At 40.2% G+C, this 21,585-nt stretch overlaps 1 protein-coding gene across 5 annotated transcripts in view; it reads left to right on the forward strand.

The window, feature by feature from the left end:
• Positions 1 to 21,585, forward strand: part of LOC120530334 (laminin subunit alpha-3-like) — a 385,202-nt gene that overhangs the window by 162,013 nt on the left and 201,604 nt on the right. For all 5 annotated transcript variants that reach the window (XM_039754747.1, XM_039754746.1, XM_039754745.1 and 2 more), the window contains exons 5-8: positions 1,618 to 1,788; positions 13,023 to 13,120; positions 15,031 to 15,146; positions 19,679 to 19,797. In XM_039754747.1, the coding sequence (XP_039610681.1) occupies positions 1,618 to 1,788; positions 13,023 to 13,120; positions 15,031 to 15,146; positions 19,679 to 19,797 (504 nt within the window). The remainder of the gene's footprint in view (positions 1 to 1,617; positions 1,789 to 13,022; positions 13,121 to 15,030; positions 15,147 to 19,678; positions 19,798 to 21,585) is intronic.

Consider the following 21,585-nt stretch of genomic DNA (forward strand, 5'->3'; position numbering starts at 1 on the left):
TTTCCTCAATTTTTGTGGACATTTTGAAATTTTATTATTTTAAAGCTTAAGCCCTATTTTTGGCCCAGTGTAAGCTTGAAGTCTGCCTTTTGCGTTTGGGGCCAGGCTGCCTGGGAGGAGGGCAAACCAGTTGGCCTAGTCTTGAAATAGGAGAAGATCAAGCATAATGCCATGCGTAGAACTCACACTAAAAAACGGCGTACAGACAAAGTGGAAATGTGTGTACGCACAAAAAATCCTGATTCATAAATCTATGTGTATGTCAATTTCCACGTTCTTCCGCTACATAAATATCGGTCTGTGTGAAAAGTAATGCACATGCACGCACCTGCTGCCACTCCCCAACTATTCCCAGAATTTTGCCTCTTTGAATATGTAAATCAGTATAAATAGCCCTTAAGCTCAGCATTCTGTGAAAAGACAATGGCAAAAGCACAGGGGAAAATTGAAGAATTTCAGTGAATACCAAGTGGAGGCAAGGAAAAGCATACTATTTGTTGGTTTAAACAATGGTATAAACACTGGAGCACCATAAGGAAAAGTCCAGTCACCTCTTCTCTTCGCTCTGTATAAATATACCACTAGGCAATATCACTTGCAGAAACTCTCAGATGATTCTGCACTTATGGGTTGTGTTTATAAAGGGGATGAGACAAAGTATAGGAGTCAGGTGTAGAAGTTTGTTTCTTGGTGCAAAGAGAATAGTCTGCATCTTAATATCAGCAAAACCAAGGAACTGGTTATTGACTTTTGTCTGGTCACTATTCAAGGAATTGATATAGAAGTGCTGCACTCCTACAAGTACTTAGAGATCCACATTAATGACAGGTTTAACTGGTTTCGGAGCCCAGAGAAACTAAGGATGGGCAGAGCAGGCTCTTTTTCCTTAGGAGACTGCATTCCTTTGATGTTTAAGTGACATCCTTCACATCTTCTATAAATCTGCGATGGCCAGTGTGATTCTCTACACTGTGGTGTATTAGGCTGGTAACATTACTTGAAGGGGGGCAAACCAAATGGACAAACTAATTAAAAGGGCAGACTCAATTATAGGATAACTCTTGATCCCCTGGATGTCATAACAAAGGAGAGAATGAAAATTAAACTGAGTGCCATTATGAACAATGCTGCATGTCTTCTCCCTGACACACTAACACTGACTACTTTCAACCAACTAATTATTCACCAGAAGGGACTATAATCTATCTATCTATCTATCTATCTATCTATCTATCTATCTATCTATCTATCTATCTATCTATCTATCTTAATAGGTCAGCCTTTACAGTTTTAATTTCCTGGGAATTAGAGATAAATAATACAGTATACATACACTGTGTGTGTGTGAAAGTGCCTTTGTAGTTAATATAAATATACTGAATAGAAATAATGAATCAGACAGATCACAAAAAAATCGTGATACAAACATCTCATGCTTTGAATAAACAAAATCACTAATCTATTATGTATGATCGTTGTATTTCCATTACTGTGGGTTTCAATAGATTGTTGAAAATGTTACATTTGAACTGCTATAGCAAAATATCTTTAAAATATATATTTAGAGTATAAAAGTTGCTTATTTGGTGATTCAACTCCATCTGCTTTTCTCATTAGATCGTAGTGTCTCTAGTGAATGGGCGTCCTGGAGCCAAAAACTTTTCATATTCTCCTGTGCTGAGGGAGTTCACAAAGGCTACAAACATTCGTCTGAGATTCCTTAGAACTAACACACTCTTGGGACACCTGATATCAAAGGCTCAGCGTGACCCTACTGTCACCAGAAGAGTAAGTAGTGCCAACAATATCGGCTTTACTAAGTAGTTGAGCTTTGTTCTGAAAGTTCCAGATCATTCCACTCTACAATATGCAAGTGTAAATATATATCTAAGTGTGACTGAATGACTTAATGATTTTTAAAGTTAAACTGTTTTAAAATATTGCTTGTTTAGTGGTGTATTTCTTAAATCAGTGTAAACATTTTAAGACAGAGTAGCAGCATCCTGTCTTAGGAAGCAAACGCAGAGTACAATTGTTATAAATATAAAGTGTTATATCAGCAGTTGCCCTCTGGATGCTATGAGAAGCCTCATTAATTTAATTTTAGACAGCAGGAAATACTCAGAAGGGTTCCTCTTTATTAATCACTGAGTAGCTCAGAGCACACATACACAAAGTGAAATGCATAAGCCCAAGGAAAATAAGCAAAACACAAGACCCCCTACAGCTGCCTTATGCACTTATTATTTTTTCACTTGATCTTTGTTGAGGATTATCATTTATGTGGCCACTTTACAATCACTTTATTTACATTTTGATAATTTTGTTTTTCCTCAAATAAGCTTTTTCATGTGTATGAAATTTCTTGTTAATGAAATAATACCCATCCAGATAGAGAAGATATGTTCCTTTACCTGGGTTGGTCTTCCATCTATTCACAGCTTCATAGTAATACTCACATCATCAGCTGAGTTTACTTCAGTAGGGGACATTGGGAGGCTGTTTCATATATGAAGTGACCAGCTGACAAGAGGGCACCACCACAATGGCACGGGGAGATTGAAGTCCTCCATGACTGCTCCATAAGTAAGAGAGAAAGACACAGCTAGTGGGTACTATACACTATGGAAAAGAGCAACATCTTGCTTAGCCCTCCTTTGACCCGTGTTCAGTCTAAATTAAGAGAAGGGGTCTTTTTGACAAGGTACACAGTTGGCATGACTGGCCGTGCATGTCCACTTTGTTACTGTATTTTTCTTCTTTTATTGTGTGTGTTCTTCCTCTAGACTATGCACATTTAGTGGTGTCCTTGCTGGGCATTATGATGTAGTATTGTTGTTGAGGCCAGAAATCTCATCATATGTGGAATGTATCATTATGGAACAAAAGGAATGTTACAAAGAAGTCTGCATTAAATGTAAAAAGATTTCCTTTAAATTATAGCAGGGGTGCTACACAAACAAAGCTATATCCCATTTGATACAGAGGAAGCAACAATGGAAACTTCTGGATGCTTCTCATTCCTCAAGTATTGTAAAACTTAGCTTGGTTCCAAAATACAGAAACAATAATGAAAAACATCCAAGAGTGTCTTCTCTTTCTAGGCACCAGAGGAGATGTGGGAAAACAAGAGGACACTCTTCAAGTTTTATTAATGCAACGAGGATATTGTGTTCTGATTGGTGTCATCGTCATATGGCATGGAAACCTAGCCAAACAGGGATTTATTATTTATATTTTGCAAGTGTCTTTCTAAAATCCTGCTGTAATATAATCAATGCCATATTACACAACTTCAGTCACTGCAAACACAAACTGCCGCTTTTGCCACTGTAATCTGGAAAATGATATTGTAGCATTAATACCCAGGCCTGAATATTTTTACCACCAGTGTTTTTCAGTCAGTTGAAAAAGTGAGAAATGTTTTTTATATTTTAAAATATGTGGACATAACAAAGTTGAATCTTCATTTAAATACTTTGGTATTTACTGGTATGTTTATTGTCATTATCATGTTGCAGATGGTCTCACATTACCTCAAGTATCCTCTGGTACAATGAAGAATTCATAATAGATTCTTTGATGGTGAGATGCCCATGCTGTGATTCAGCAAAGCAACTTCAAACCATAACATTTCCATCACCAAGCGACTAAGGAATTACTAAGCGAATAAATAAATGCAATCTGTAAAACAGCTGTTCAGAGTGGGCCTTTAATATTGGTTCTAAGCTGAAGGTGGCATCTTGTAATGTATTAAGTGGTTCAATGGGCTAAGTCTGTGCCTAAGTCCAAAATGAAAAAAGTGTTTTAATTGAAGCTGCGATTTTTCCCCTAATTTAGCTATATTTACAGTATATGCAGTTTTTCTTGATTCAAATTAAAAATCAATGGATCAGTAATGTAATTTTTTAGGTAGGCTACATTTCTTTACTTGTCATATAGTGCATTATGCCTTCTAATTCATCTCTCCTCACTGACAAGCTGATATAGTGTAAGATAAGATTAGATAAGATTCATTCATGTGTGCTTTTGAAATAGGCTTTTGGACAGAGAGAGAAATTTTAGTTTAAAGTTGTAATCCTTTTGAACTGAAGTGAAAATATGCTTAAATATTTGATATAATGTGTTATGACACCTTCCCCACATACAGTAAATTTCTGTCACATAGTAAATGTGTATTCTGAATATGACATGAAAAACCGAGTTCATGATGACCGCATCTTCAATGAGAATCTATACTAATAAAAGGCAAAGCCCTCACTCACTGACTCACTCACTCATCACTAATTCTCCAACTTTCCGTGTAGGTAGAAGGCTGAAATTTGGCAGGCTCATTCCTTACAGCTTACTTACAAAAGTTGGGCAGGTTTCATTTCGAAATTCTACGCGTAATGGTCATAACTGGAACCTATTTTTCTCTATATACTGTAATGGACTTCAGCTTGATGGTCGTGGGGGGTGGAGTTGTGTGTGACATCATTACGCCTCCCATGTAATCACGTGAACTGACTGTGAATGCAGTGCGTAGAAAAGAAGGAAGATCTCCAAAGAGCGCTGAACAAAAACGCCATTTCACAATTGAGAAGGCAGCAAAAGATTATGAAGCGGTGACAAATACAAGCATATTCATAAGTGCAGCTACTGCGTAAACAAAGCATGGTGTGAACCGTAAGTTTAAATTAAGTTTATAGACACACTCCGCTGCCGTTTGTCATGCCTCGACGAATATGGTATTAGCGAGATACAAGTTTAATGAGAAGACACGAGGTATAACGAGACTTTGGATCACTTTGTAACGGAGTTAAAATTGCTGTAGCAAGAAACTTTTAAGTGCGGGTCTTAGCTAACATTAAATAAAGCCGTTGACATCGCGAGATCGCATGAGCACAGCTGAGAAGCTTCGATGCATGTACTCCGAGCGGCTCATGTCAACTGACTTTGCAGGACTGGAAAAGATTAAATTAAGTTCATACACACGCTACCGCTAAATATTCGCAGGCAATTTCCACAACTTAATACCGGGAATGCCTGTTGAACATCTTACATTCACGAGTACCGAATTGGGTGGTGAACACTTTGATAAACCTGTTATCTTTACAACGGTTGACAAACACGGAATATAACTTGAACACAACACATCCTCCAAATACGAACCTGATTGAAAGAAATAATAATAATCAAATCCTTGATGACAGCAACACTCATAATGGTCACAAAACTATTGCATTGACAATCATGTTACTTTATCTTTAAAATGTTTCCTTTTCTTAGCACAAGCACAGCTGAGAAGCTTCGATGCATGTACTCCATAACGCGTAAAAAATAATGCATTTAATCACACTTTGCATTCCAAGCAAAGGGGAACATTTGTCAATGCATGATTTCCTGGTACATCGATTACATTGATGCACACATCAGAGCTACAAAAATGTAAGGGTCGGAAGAAAGCGCGTTGCTAGGACTGATCGGAGGCAAACTTCATTTCAAAAGACTACCCTACGGAAGCCTTGATAAAAGCGTGGTTTTGTGCAAACTGTGCAAAAAGGAGTTTGCATACCACCAACGCACTTCAACCTTACGGTACCATCTAAATGCAAAACATGTTACAGCGAGCACAGAAACTGCAATAGCAGTTCGAGTACCAACAAAAGTTGTCGGCAGCCCAAACCTGATGAAATGACTGGCTTCAGGCCCAAAATTAGTAAGTCAACATTGGTCAAACTTACAAATTCTCTTGCAAAATGGATTGCTTTGGACTGTAGACCACTAACAGTGGTGGAAGATAGGGGTTAGAAAATGTGCTACGGTTGCGAAAGACTATTTCAAATAAAATTCAACAGCTTTATGACACTGAAAAGCAAGCAAAATTAGATGCATTACAGAGCGTGTACTTTGTGGCTCTTACAGGGGATCATTGGACTTCCGTGACCGTTAGTAATTTTAATTACATCTAGTTACAAAATGTTCAATGATCACACTGTTTTACCCTAATGTACAAAATAATTTTGGCTAAGGTTACTCAGAGTTTAAAGGTGAAGCTGGTCAAATTACCTTTTATGTTTCTGCCTTATTTTTTTAAGAAGAAAAACTGCACTTAATGTTGAAATTTTTGTTATTATTTAAAGACAATACCATTCTGAAAATGTACTTAAAGTACTTAAAATACCACTTTATTTTTAAGTCTGCCCAATTTTAGCCAGGGATGATATTTTTGTTTCTGTTGAGAATTGAAATGCAGTTTAAATACATTTTTTTTCAGAAATTAAAAGAGCTTGAGTTTACAATATTCATGTCCATGTCTATTATTTGATTCTGTCGCCCACTAGAACCCTTTTAAATTAAAAAAAACATTTGCGAATTGGGGCAAATTTTCATGTATGCGATTACATACGATTAATCAAGATTAATTAATTACACAACCTCTAATTAATTAGATTAATTTTTTAATCAAGTCCCACCCTAATATGTATATATGTATGTAGATCTGTATATATATATATATATATACAGTGGTGTGAAAAACTATTTGCCCCCTTCCTGATTTCTTATTCTTTTGCATGTTTGTCACACAAAATGTTTCTGACCATCAAACACATTTAACCATTAGTCAAATATAACACAAGTAAACACAAAATGCAGTTTTTAAATGATGGTTTTATTATTTAGGGAGAAAAAAAATCCAAACCTACATGGTCCTGTGTGAAAAAGTAATTGCCCCCTGAACCTAATAACTGGTTGGACCACCCTTAGCAGCAATAACTGCAATCAAGCGTTTGTGATAACTTGCAATGAGTCTTTTACAGCTCTGGAGGAATTTTGGCCCACTCATCTTTGCAGAATTGTTGTAATTCAGCTTTATTTGAGGGTTTTCTAGCATGAACCGCCTTTTTAAGGTCATGCCATAGCATCTCAATTGGATTCAGGTCAGGACTTTGACTAGGCCACTCCAAAGTCTTCATTTTGTTTTTCTTCAGCCATTTAGAGGTGGATTTGCTGGTGTGTTTTGGGTCATTGTCCTGTTGCAGCACCAAGATCGCTTCAGCTTGAGTTGATGAACAGATGGCGGACATTCTCCTTCAGGATTTTTGGTAGACAGTAGAATTCATGGTTCCATCTATCACAGCAAGCCTTCCAGGTCCTGAAGCAGCAAAACAACCCCAGACCATCACACTACCACCACCATATTTTACTGTTGGTATGATGTTCTTTTTCTGAAATGCTGTGTTCCTTTTACGCCAGATGTAACGGGACATTTGCCTTCCAAAAAGTTCAACTTTTGTCTCATCAGTCCACAAGGTATTTTCCCAAAAGTCATGGCAATCATTGAGATGTTTCTTAGCAAAATTGAGACGAGCCCAAATGTTCTTTTTGCTTAACAGTGGTTTGCGTCTTGGAAATCTGCCATGCAGGCCGTTTTAGCCCAGTCTCTTTCTTATGGTGGAGTCGTGAACACTGACCTTAATTGAGGCAAGTGAGGCCTGCAGTTCTTTAGACGTTGTCCTGGGGTCTTTTGTGACCTCTCGGATGAGTCGTCTCTGCTCTTGGGGTAATTTTGTTTGGCGGCCACTCCTGGGAAGGTTCACCACTGTTCCATGTTTTTGCCATTTGTGGATAATGGCTCTCACTGTGGTTCGCTGGAGTCCCAAAGCTTTAGAAATGGCTTTATAACCTTTACCAGACTGATAGATCTCAATTACTTCTGTTCTCATTTGTTCCTGAATTTCTTTGGATCTTGGCATGATGTCTAGCTTTTCAGGTGCTTTTGGTCTACTTCTCTGTGTCAGGCAGCTCCTATTTAAGTGATTTCTTGATTGAAACAGGTGTGGCAGTAATCAGGCCTGGGGTGGCTACGAAATTGAACTCAGGTGTGATACACCACAGTTAGGTTATTTTTTAACAAGGGGCAATTACTTTTCACACTGGGCCATGTAGGTTTGGATTTTTTCTCCCTAAATAATAAAACCATCATTTAAAAACTGCATTTTGTGTTTACTTGTGTTATATTTGACTAATGGTTAAATGTGTTTGATGATCAGAAACATTTTGTGTGACAAATATGCAAAAGAATAAGAAATCAGGAACGGGGCAAATAGTTTTCACACCACTGTATATATTGTATATATTGTCAACGGCACCCGGGCACAGACAGGCAGACATCTTGTTTTGCACAAACCACCACACGTTTATTTACAATATGTACAAATTATGGTCACAAAGACCCCAGTCTATTTGGTCACTCAGACCCTGTTTAGTGCACAATACCCCAAACAGTCCTCAAAGTCCTGGCCCCAATGCCTTTCTTGGGCCGCCTCCACTCTCCACTGCTTCGTCCTCCTTCCACCCGACTCCAGCCCGAATGAATGGAGACGGCCCCTTTATAGATGACCGGATGAGCACCTGGTGTTCCCGGCATTCCTTCTCGGACCACGCCCCAGCGTGGCGGAAGTGTCGGCTGTCCTCCCGGCTGCTCTCCGGGCATCCTCAAAGTCTTCCCCAGCACTTCCTGGTGTGGCGGGAGTGCTGGGGAAACAAGTCCCAAGGCATTGGGGCACCTCCTGGCGGTGACCACGGGCTCCTACAGGGAAGGGCTTCCATGCCCTTGACCCGTGGCCCCAAAGCAACCGGAAGGCAAACCCCGTGATCCAGGCAGGGCTCTGACCCTCTTCCGGTCCCTCCTGGCGTCCCGGCGGGTCATGGCCCCTGGCATCCCTGACAGTGCCCACAGCCAGCGAAGACCACTGCGTGGGTAAGAGCGACCCGTCCCGCGAGGGCAGCAGAGCCAAGCGGGTCCCACTCGAGGATAGCGGGGTCCAGCCCGCACTCCTAGCAGGGACAGGGCGGAGACACAATCCGAGCACCAGCCCTTGGTGCATCCTGGGCCTCGCCCAGGTTGTGCTCCCCCCTTTTACCGGCCCCCCGGGGCCTCCTCGATCGGCCCCCCCTCCGGGGCCTCCACGCCCCTTTGTTCCGAGCCACTCGTTCCCCGTAGGCTCCTCCAGCTGTGGCGCACCTGCGCACCAGCAGAGATTATTCCGCAGACGGCCCGACATCAGAGGGCTGTTCCGCCCGAAGGGGCTCCTTCAGCTTCGCCCAGGGTCCGTCCCTACAAAGAGAACACAGGGGCAGAACCGCTGCCAAAGCACCCAGCTCGTGCCGCATGCGGGCAGCGTTCCCCTCAATCGCCCGGCACTTGCCTGATCGGCACCCTCTCCGCGCTTCCGTGTCCCTCTCAATGATGGAGCCGTCGGCACCGCCTGCTCTCTCTCCGCCGGCCTCAGGGATTCCCTCTGCTCCCCAGAGGGCAGCCAGCCATCGCGTGCACCCAGCAGCGCGTCTCACCATATTGGAGGCGGCACCCAGCGCTTAATCCTCCCTTCACTTCGGACGCCTTGGCGGTATGCGACTCCGTATTTAACAACACGAGCCCCTGTCCGTCTGCGTCCCCATCATATCGGAGGAATCGGCACCCAGCCCTTTATTCCTCCGTTCACTCTGGGACGCCATGGCGGTTTGAGACTCCTTATGGAATAAAAGCGCCTCTGTCCCGTCTGCGTCCCTATAGTGCGGCGCAAGGCCGCAGCTGACTTGGGCAGAGGCGCTAGGACCGGGGCACTTAGCAGCCCGTGACCACTCAGCGTCCTCTCGGACTCCCCTCGCCCGCGCATACAGCCCATGGCGCGCACCTCCTGTCGGAGGGCTGCTTACGGAACTGATCGTTATCATCACAGCCTTTTCAACAGACCCTCCCGCATGCTGTATGCGAGTCGGCTGTACTCACCGTCTCGCTGTAACTCTCCGGCTGGAGATTCCAGCGTCGCGCCCGTCCGTTGGTGATCGAAACAGTCTCAGCGCCGCGAACGCCTTCCTCTCCAGTTCCAGCACCTCAGCCGGAGGTTACAAAGCACCTGCAACACACGCTGCCCGGTGGGCTGAAGGACACCCCAGCTCCGCCAAAGCAGCCGGCAAAGGCGGAAGTGAAGCGGCGCGAGCCTACCTTTCTGTCAGCCTCCAGCGCGGCCACTTCCTGTGGGCCTTCTCCTCCGGCCCAATCGGGTCTCCCCTGCCCGTGATGGACATTCCTTGGTCCCGCCTCTCTGCAGTCATCGGCGGACCCGCAAGACACACCGTCCAATCGCGTGCCTGTCAGGGGAGGGACTTCTGGCCCGCGCCATCTTGCCTCCCCTTCTGCGGTGGCGGCGTGCCTGCTGGCAGCCCTGCTGTTGCCAGCGCCTTCGAGCTGCAGCGTCTCCTCCTCCACAGCCCTCGCGGCTGCCGCCACGCTGCGGAGCCCGCAGACCAGCATCGCCTGCCACCGGCGTGGATCCGGGAGGTCCCTGCCTGCAAAGAAAACACGCCCGGTTCCCATGGGCGGCTGCGCTAGGCAGGAACTCACCTTCCCGGACTCGTCAAACCGAGGACACTTCCTCGGCGTGGCCTTTCTTGGCGCCATGCGGTCCCGGCGCCTCCAGCAGCGGCCTGCTCGTAGGAGACCGCTGCACTTTCGTTGTAGGCCGCCACCCGCCCGCATCAGGGAAACATGGCCTTCATGCGGACCCCTGGCGGTCCGTGGGGTTCCTTTACCAGCGGGGCTGTGTGCACGCAGCACCAGCGGCGCGTGGGTGGGTCCCCTGCTGCGCGGCCGTCCACAACAAATTTGTTTGTTGCAGGTCCCGCTTTGCAACAGGCGGAGCATCCTGCCGACTTCGCCAGATGTCAACGCACCCGGGCACAGACAGGCAGACATCTTGTTTTGCACAAACCACCACCGCGTTTATTTACAATATGTACAAATTATGGTCACAAAGACCCCAGTCTATTTGGTCACTCAGACCCAGTTTAGTGCACAATACCCCAAACAGTCCTCAAAGTCCTGGCCACAATGCCTTTCTTGGGCGCCTCCACTCTCCACTGCTTCGTCCTCCTTCCACCCGACTCCAGCCCGAATGAATGGAGCGGCCCTTTATAGATGACCGGATGAGCACCTGGTGTTCCCGGCATTCCTTCTCTGACCACGCCCCAGCGTGGCGGAAGTGTCGGCTGTCCTCCCGGCTGCTCTCGGGCATCCTCAAAGTCTTCCCCAGCACTTCCTGGTGTGGCGGGAGTGCTGGGAAACAAGTCCCAAGGCATTGGGGCACCTCCTGGCGGTGACCACGGGCTCCTACAGGGAAGGGCTTCCATGCCCTTGACCCGTGGCCCCAAAGCAACCCGGAAGGCAAACCCCGTGATCCAGGCAGGGCTCTGACCCTCTTCCGGTCCCTCCTGGCGTCCCGGCGGGTCATGGCCCCTGGCATCCCTGACAGTATATATATATATATATATATGTAGATATGTATATGCATATATATGTATATATATATATATGTGTGTGTGTATGTGTATATATATATATGTATACAGTATATATATGTATATATTTGTATATGTGTATATGTATATGTAATTTATATAACATAAATTTAAAAATTATGATTTTGTATTACGTTTTTCAAAGAATTTTAATCATTTGTGTAAATACATATTTTGAAATATCTTACATAAATAAAAATGCTCAGTTTGTGTCTATTTACTGTATGTGACGTGTTACTTTTTGTTTATCATATTTAGGGTCACTGTCCATTTTTATGTTGAACATTTAACTGTTATTTTTTGTAGCACCACCTTGTGGTGAATATTATTAAACTTTAGTATTATCATTAAGTACAGGGTGGTCCAGATCTGATTATTCAGATCCAGACTGTCTGGATGACTTTGATTTATGTGGGGACAATTCCAGTTTGGCACGAAGACGATTCTTCATGTCGTCAATTTGCACACTTCTCGATGGTCCGGGATTTTTCGGGTGATTTTCTATGTAATAAACTTAATAAGTTATAGCGTCATGAAAATTGCATAATTAGATCTGGACCACCCTATACAAATGTTCATTCATCTTTATAATCTAATTATTCTAATACATAATCACTGTGGGTGGAGTCTGGCCTGACAATAAAAGTCATATTGTTGGAATCAAGCCTAGACTGTGCTCCAGTCCATGACAGGTCTAAACTTGAGCTTTATCAGATGATCATCAGACCTTTAAAACTTGAAAGTTCTACTGCATAACACAATTTTTTGTTAACTTATATTGTTCTGTTAAGTAATGAACATCATGTATATGTTAAAGTGAACTTTGTATCCTAAAGCTTAAAGGATTTCCCAAACTCCATCTTGGATGAAAACCATTGTTCATAACATTTGAGAGAACCAATTTTTGGATGCAAATTTCTGCCTGTAACTAGAAAATGCTTTTATCACTTAGATTGTACTTAAATTAGAGTAGTTGCCTGAGAATATTCTTTGGACTTAAGGTAAACTCAAGTACAAATATTATTGACTTAATGCCCATAAAATGTTTAAATCTATTTGCTTTCTTCAACGTAAAACCTGTGACCATTCAAATTGTCAACATCACACAGCTTAAATTGCTCATCTAACGAAGGTCACCTGTACCTGTATGATTTGAGAGTTGTGATGTGAGGTGCTGCTTCAGTTCAGTCCACAGCATTTCAATGCTTGTTCCTCATTTGCTTGATATATAAATTGTTTGATTGGGAATTTGTCAATACCTTTGTAAACAAGCAGCATAGATGGCCTCACTAAATCATTTAGTGCTAGTACACATACTGACTAATATCATAAATAATAATTAAATTTACCTTTTATGTCTGAAGTTCGGTCAGCATGCTATTCTGCTGCTGTTTTAAAGTAAGACTGAAGTATAGCAGTTATACCTGAGTAGAATTACATTTATTTCACTACTAATAGCAAACTTTCATGGAAAAAATAAAGATTGCATTCAGACTGATAATGCTGAGATATACTTTCAATTGTATATGTTTGTTTTTATCAAATGATGTTATTTATTGTTCAGTAAAATAAAGACAGTGGTTACTTAATAGTGATTGGAAAAATATGTGTAAAAAGCAACTTTTTAGATGTTTTTGTCTAAAACAAATGCTTTTCTTCTTTGTTTACTCTTTTAGTATTATTATAGCATTAAGGACATAAGCATTGGAGGACGCTGTGTGTGTCATGGTCATGCTCTGGTCTGTGATGCAAAGAATCCAGAAAACAGATTTCAGTAAGCACTGCTTATTAAGGTTTTATCAATTTTCACAGTATATGTGCTTTTTTTTCTGTACTCTTTTAGTTATGTGTATCTATAACAGAATAAGCAAAATCAAATGAGTCAATTTTACATATAAACTGATTGGGCTAATTGGCTAATGTAGGCAATTTTAAATTTATCCCATTTTTTAGCAAAGAAGTGTTTTGCTCCTGAAAAATTTTGACTTTATGTTGTTTAGGATTGAGTTCTTAGGCATTATGGTGCTAACGTCTCAATTTCACATTGACCTGGCTTGAGATGAACTGACTAAATAAATACCTATCAGTAAGTCTAACCACCACATACTGTAATATCACCTATTACAGATAAATTTAGCAAGCTAGATGCAATTATATTTTTTAATTTTAAATGAAAAACTAGTGCTCTGGGAATGTTTTCTCCTCCTCTTTTTATTTAACAATGTAATATTTTAGTCACTTATACCTTTTTAATAATTCATTTTTTCAGTTTATGCCACCATCTGAACCTACTTATAATCTCATGAAATTCACGTGTGTCATCCATGCCATTGTTTGTTTCCCCATTTACAACAAGGGGTTTCTGCAAAACATAAAGTAAAATTAAAATCTTTAGATCGAGAAGAAAAGTAATGGAATGGGCCATAAATATGATTATGTAATTTACATAGTCTGGCCTAAAAGAATTAAAAATGCAGATGCAGCAGTAAGTGCTGATCCATTCAAATACTTCTAAATGTAGGGACCTTTCATCTACTGAAAACGACCCTCGTTTCAGATCTAGCATTATTTAAGAGTGAGGTGACTTGGATCAGACCCAGGGACTTATAGTAAGAGGAATGAGCAGCTCAAATGGTATTCTATAATCGAACATCATATTGGGGTAGACTTCAGATACTAAAGGTTTGAGAATAAGAGAATACGCTCATGTAACTGATCGTGCAATTCATTTTATAAAGTGGGAAATCAAATCAAAATAAAACATAACATCAGGCAACGCTTAACAATCAGTACCTGATAGATGTTGCTTAAAACAGGAGCGTCACTTTAGACCTATTTGATTACTTAATATGTCAGATTCAGTTTATAGCCTAAGTGCTTTTATGCAAAGCACCAAGTCCAAATATGACATATTTTCTGTGCAGAGTTGCATGCTGGTGCAGTGCTACAGCGTCACAGCTTCTGTATGTCAGTATGGAGTCTGTGCATTCTTCTCATTTGTGCGTGTGTTTTACCACAAATATTCTGACTGTAACTTCTATCCCCAAAGCATGCAGTTTAATGTAGCTGATGTCTCTAAATTAGCTCGTTTAGAGTGAATGTGGGCTAGGTGACAGACTGTTGTTCTGTCCAGGGTAGATTTCTGCTTTGTAGTCTAATACTAAGCTCCAAGATAGGCTCTAACCATATATCACTAAACTGGATTAAGCATACATGATAATAGATGAAAGGATGTTTGTTGTGCAGAAGTGGAGTGTTAAAACAATATAAAAAGACTTGACAATGAAGGCAGAATGATATTGCTGTAAATATAGCATTGGTGAGGATCATGAAGCTGTAGTACAACAGATATTAACAATTTCTTAAAATACAAGATAACATAGAGGAATATTAATTTTTGAGAAACAAACATCCTTAATCAACTTAACCAAACTGCAAATTGTGGGGCATTTGCCTAAAAACACATGAATAACAATAGTCTATAAATATGACCACTTGGTTGTACTGTATATGTTTTTCTGGCCTCTATGTAGTTTGCTTGTTTTTAGACTAAATCTAATTCCAGCACCACTTCAAAGTACATAAGCCCAGCATAGAAATGTTGGATTTTAGAAAAAGGAAAATTATTTTAAATCTTCAGTCATCTCTGTCTTTGTTTAACTCATTGATCGTAATTTCTTTCAGATTGCAATGTGACTGTCAGCACAACACCTGTGGTGAATCGTGTGAACGCTGTTGTCCAGGCTACAACCAGAAGCCTTGGCAAGCAGCAACCTCGGAAAGTGCCAATCCTTGTGAACGTAAGTTTTAAGCATGATATTTGATGAAGAGGACTTCAAAAAAGAATTTGATTTATGCATTCTTTTGTCTTGTATAGCTATCATTGTCACCCTGTACATATGTATATTTTTTGCTCAATCGTATGATTTCATTTTGGACGCTATTGCACAATTGAATAAATGATCTTTGAGAACCAGTTAATACATTCTGAATCTGAATTACAATCAAGTAAAACGATTAATTTGTAAATTATGTACACTCGCTTTAGCAAATGTATAATAGATCTTGAAAAATATTTTAAGTGAAGGGAAAAGTGTAAAACACATGGTTGAATTACTATACAGTGATCCCTCGCTATATCGCTCTTCAACTTTCGTGGCTTCACTCCATCGCGGATTTTAAATGTAAGCATATCTAAATATATATCACGGATTTTTCACTGGTTCGCGGATTTCTGTGGACAATGTGTCTTTTAATTTATGGTACATGCTTCCTCAGTTTGTTTGCCCAGTTGATTTCATACAAGGGACGCTATTGGCGGATGGCTTAGATGCTACCCAATCAGAGCATGTATTACGTATTAACTAAAACTCCTCAATGATATACGATATGCTTCCCGCGCGGTGCTTGATTGTTTGCTTTTCTCTGTCTCTCTCACTCTCTCTGCCTGACGGAGGGGGTGTGAGCAGAGGGGCTGTTTGCACAGAGGCTGTTTGCGTAGAGGATATGGATGCTCCTCTAAAAAATGCCGCTTTATCGCGGTGCTTCGGCATACTTAAAAGCTCAAAAGCATGTATTGATTTTTTGATTGTTTGCTTTTCTCTCGCTCTCTCTCTGACATTCTCTGCTCCTGACATGCATTCTTTGAAGAGGAAGATATGTTTGCATTCTTGTGAGAAAGAACTGTCATCTCTGTCTTGTCATGGAGCACAGCTTAAATTTTTGACTAAAGGATGTTATTTCATGTCTAGAGGGCTCTAATAATGTTAACAGTGTGGGAGAGTTTATAAGGGCTTAAAATATATAAAAATAACCATACAAACATATGGTTTCTACTTCGCGGATTTTCATCTATCGCGGGGGGTTCTGGAACGCAACCCCCACAATCGAGGAGGGATTACTGTATAGGCATATTAAAATTATTAATAAGAAATCCATTTATCATCCATTGTCCTATTAAGGGTCACAGGACCAGAGCCTCCATGCTGGCTTATTTTTAACATATAACATTCAGTAATCCACTTGCAGCAATCAAATTTAGTGTTACAGGAAGCTGTAGCCTATACTTGCAGCTTTGGCCACAAGACTAGAACCAACTCCAGACGAGGCTCCATTTTGTCGCCGGGCCCACTAATGCATGTACACATCAGGTTTAGAATTGCCAATTTACCCAACAAATATGGTTCTGGAAATAATGGTGGAACACAAGTGCAAACACATGGAAAATGTGCAAACGCCACACAGACCAAGACCGGGCACAAAAAAGTATCTTAAATGAATCGTTTGTAATTTTTTGTATCCATTTCATCCTCACCCATTTTTCTTTTACTTTACCATTTCATTTCTGTATACTTGCAAGTGATGAAACTGTAATTCCAGAACTTTTATTTTAGTAAACCCAGCAAATAAACTGATCAGTGCTCAAGAGTATATGATGCAAATTAAAAAAATACATATACTACAAAATCATTAATGTGAAATTAACATTTAAAAATGTTTGTTAACTGAATGCTCATTTAACCCTATAGATTTTGCTGTGTATGTATAGTAAGCAATGTATGATATTCCTTGTTCATTTTGAATGTTGATATTAATCTTCATCCATCCATCCGCTTTGTAACTTGCTTATTCAGAGCAGGGCCATGGGAGCCTATCCTAGCAATCATCGGGTACAAGACAGGAGCAACACCTGGACAGAATGCCAGCCTATTGTAGAGTGAACACACACGCCATGTCTTGGCACTGTGAAAAGAAACTGAAGCACCCTGTGGAAGCCCACACAGACATGGGGAAAAAATGCACACAGAATACAAATCCCTTATTGCGAGGCAGAAGTGCTGCCACTGCGCCACCATGCCACCCCATTAATGTTTATTTAATATATATTTATCTTTGTGCATCTTAACAGAGAACCATGGGTTTCATTGTGTTAAGAGAAGAATCCAGCTCTCCTTCAGTAACACCAAAACAGCCTTTTTGGAATGTGAACTTTTATTGAAACCTGAATCAATCTGCATTCCTAACTGATAGCACTAGAGACAAAACTGAACAGGTCCTTGTGTTTTTATTTAGAAAAGTCCAGGTAGCATGGAACAGTAGCTGTAATAGCTGCGGCAGAGCTTGGTGACAAAAGGGTCACTTGAACAAAAGAAGCACTGTTGGGCATACTTATTGTGAGCTTTCAGATCCTCAGGCTTTCCACACTTTGAGCTGGGAGCCAGGTCAGAAATACTTGGCTAGTTCTTGAGAGACCATAAAGAGGCTTGAGTGTTCATATTTTTGAACACAGTTTCACTAAAAAAGATTCAACTTCAAGCTTGCTTGGAACTTTTATGCATGCATCTCAGGGCCATTCTGTTAGTTTTTAGTGTCAGTATGACAAATAAAGAAAATATTATGAACCCATGTTATTACTTATATGTACCATCCAATGATGTAGAAATATTACCAGCCCCCACTTTGTGGTATACAGTATACTATTGGAGAAGAGGACATAAATCTAATCTGAGCTAACCTGCTGATTTTATTGGAGTAGTTCCTCAATTTTGTGTGGAATTCGTACAACTAAAATGTCAGCCAGTAAACGATTCTGTCCAGTAAGTCTGTTTTTCCTTTTCGTCTAGCTTAATACAGTGTCAGATCTAGAATATCTCACATGGCCTGTAGAACTGATCATCCAAGAAATGTGCTTTCAATTCTGACCTTCAGAAACTAAATAGCCAACACAGCCAAGCATATTTTAACACAAGCTAACTTTGCTGAAGTAACACAACCATTGACTTCCAAGTATTAAAACAGTGCCATTAGTATAAGAAAAATACTTTTAATAAACAGTATAATGATTGCACAACTGCATGAATTTTCCTAATATAAAGTTTATGCAAGCATACAGTATTGTTACGATTCAGGAATAGCTAAGACAAAAAGTCTGAATCTTTCAAGAAAAGGCTGTGGCCTAATCCTTGTAAAAAGGCCTAAGGCCTTGGTCTGATTAGTCAGTTTCTCTTTGGTTGCTCAGTCAAATATGATTGAGAACAGGAAACACCAGCAAGAAATGTTGATATACCCAAGGATAGCAAAGAAAGGCATAGGAGGAGCGCTGAGCGCCGCCTTCAAACATATGAAGTATTTGGGGCCCACCTGCCATTGGTGGTAGTCAAAAAGCAAACAGGAGGTGAGCAAGCAATGTGCCTCAAAATGACAGAGTCTGAGAATCAGGTTTTATGGGAGCATGATTGCCAGAGGAAGTGCTAACTGAGACAGGTTGAGACACACGAAGATGCTGAAGAAAGGTGCAGGATGATCAATGATTGCGCACACAAGTCAAGAGATGCCAAATATTTTTACATTTATTGTATTACCTGTCTTTGATGGGTAATGTAGCTAGCATATAACAAGGAGACTAATAAAATACATTTTCCAAAAACGGTAATCACTTCAAATATAAAATGCAAAATTCTTAATACAAAGCAATGCCTTGAAATTTCCATAAACCCTAAACCAAACAAAACACAAATAGTAAGACAGAGATCACAAACAGAGTCAAACAACATATACTATGGAGTAAGCTAAGTTATGTTAGTACCTCATATAAACTTGATGGGAGAACTTGTGTATATGTATGGCATCACTGACTCACCTGTACACAAGATTTCAGAGAAACTGGGAAATGATGACACGTTTGATCAAGAAGGAAAATGCAGTCAATCCAGCTAAATGATGCCTTATGGGCATAACAAAGTATAACTAGCACATCACATCAACAACAGAAAGTAGTTTTGAAGGTCCTTAAAGTCCTACTGTCTACCACACTACTTGGTAACCTATTCCAAGTGTCAGTGGTTCTCTGTGTAAACTAAAACTTCTGTGTCATAATTGCCTCCCCCTTTAATCACAATATACAGACAAACAAAAAAATAATAACTAAGAAGGTATTAATTAAAGACAAAAGAAAAATTACAAAATGGTTAAAAAGCAACACAACTTCATAAAAAATAATTAAATACCAAAACAAAGAAATTACCAATAACCATTTTCATTGAAAAACATCACAAAATATAAAAATAAATGAAAGTGAGATCAGATAAGGAGTCCTGTTTAAACTTTTTCAGATGCATCATGAGTGTGTCTTTAGTGATCCACAGCTGCACAAACCTGAATTTAAGTAGGCACGTCTGAAAATGAATGGATGGATGCATATCATATTGGTTTTAAATTTATCTTTTAATTCTTGTTTTTATTCTTTCACCCTGTGTAACATCTTGTTTTGTGTCACTCAAATGGACTGAAACTATATTTTTAACAAAGTGAATTTTCTTTCTAAAATCTGTAGAATGCAACTGCCACTCGCATGCCAGCGACTGTTACTATGACCCAGAAGTTGAACGAATGGGTAAAAGTTTAAACATTCATGGCAGATATGAAGGAGGTGGGGTCTGCATTGACTGTCAGGTAAAGAAAAAGCTATTTGGTTCATGTTGGGACTAAATGTGGAAAGAATGACATTTGATGAAATTCAGCTGAATTTAAAGGGAATTACAAAGACTAATTTAAAATGAAATGAATGCAGGCTTTGTTAAACATTAAAAGCCATTCAAATTTCATTTGAATATTACTAAGAAAGTTAAAAGTATTGAGTTGGTTTTACTTTTCATTTATTAATTTTAACATGCAAAAAAATCATTAGATGAAACACTGAGTACAACTCAAGATACCAGCTTTAGATGAAATGCCAGGTCATTCATCACAAGTTCACACACACCCGCATTCACTCACTACCTCATTTTTCATTTTCCAAGAGCATAGCTGTTCAACTGTGATCCATAATGGCCATAGAGGCTGCAGGTCACTTCCGGCCACTTTCATAATTAATGACCAATTTCCTAATTTGCTTCTTTTCCTTTTATGTTAATTTTAATTGAAATAGGTGATTTTTTTTTCTTAATTAGCAGCCAAACAAAAAGGACAAACATAGCAATCCAACAGACAACCAACTAATACAAGGCCTCAAACTCCAACCAATTTAATTCAAATCAATTTCTTAAGTTTAGCCGAATCTTGTTGTTAATTAAACCTGTTATTTAATTCCATTGCTTTGTGGTGCTGTCATTCTGCCAGTGTGCTGTGACTGTCACCTTTCTTTATTTTCTGCTATTGTATGATGAACACAGGTTAGCTGGTCCTCTGTTGGCTCACTTTGCGTCTTATTATTGTTTGATACTGATGAGAGAACTCTGTGGTGTTCGCTTCACCTTGAGTTTGAAGTGTTAGTGAATATTGCCAAACTCCACGAAATGCTTTGAAGTCAATGGGGACGGACTAACTGACAGACTAGATAATAATGGTGCAATCATCTTTAAAGTGTCCCTGAAGGCTAGGGAAGCATTTGGCAACTATACTGGACTGATTATTGTGGCCAAAAAGGTGACCTGGGCTGTGCGGCAGCAGTACCAACCACTGCCCCACTGTGCCTCCATATGATCAATGAAGAAAGTACACAGTCAGAGATGCACAAATGTATAGTTCATCAAAACACAGCTGAAATCGTAGAAAACAGTCATTAAAAATAGTAGGCCGATTTATGTTGATTTATCTGAGAAACTATTGCTTTGTGAGCTTTTCAGAAAACAGCCCAGCAGCAGTTCGCTGCACGGTGCCCCCACCCCTCTGCACTGCACAGGGAAATGCACGCAGCAACATATATTTTATGTTGATTTACTTTGTAGATGAGAAACTATTGCTTTGTGTGTTTATCAGAAAACTTAGTTTTTTGGAAAAATATTCAGCCCTTGGAGAAAATAAAAAACTAAAATCAGACCCAAAAAAATTTAAGTTAGAAAATTCAAAATGGCATGCCATGATTTAAGCCCCGGCTCGTAATATTTTTTTAAAGTCATGCTGAAGCCTGTGCTGATGCTTTGCACTTTTTCGTCTATCGAAAAGATAAAAATGTCTTGTAAATAGTAATATATCTTTCGTTATTATTATTATTTCATAGAGTCTACTGTGTTTGGAGGTGATCAGGTGTCAGGCTCATTCAAGGTTTGTTTTCATTCTCCACATGACTAATTACGCATGCATGGGGCATACGCCTCCTTCTCTTATACTGACGTGGAACTTGAGGATGAACCTGCGCATGTAGCGACAAGCAGAGATAACTCGTTATTTATTTATGTTTCATAAAAATAAAATTTGAAAACCTGCATTATTTTCTTATCTATTAAGCTCCTTAAATTAAGT

Source organism: Polypterus senegalus, chromosome 5 (assembly GCF_016835505.1).
Source record: "Polypterus senegalus isolate Bchr_013 chromosome 5, ASM1683550v1, whole genome shotgun sequence".
Classification (NCBI taxonomy): domain Eukaryota; kingdom Metazoa; phylum Chordata; class Cladistia; order Polypteriformes; family Polypteridae; genus Polypterus; species Polypterus senegalus.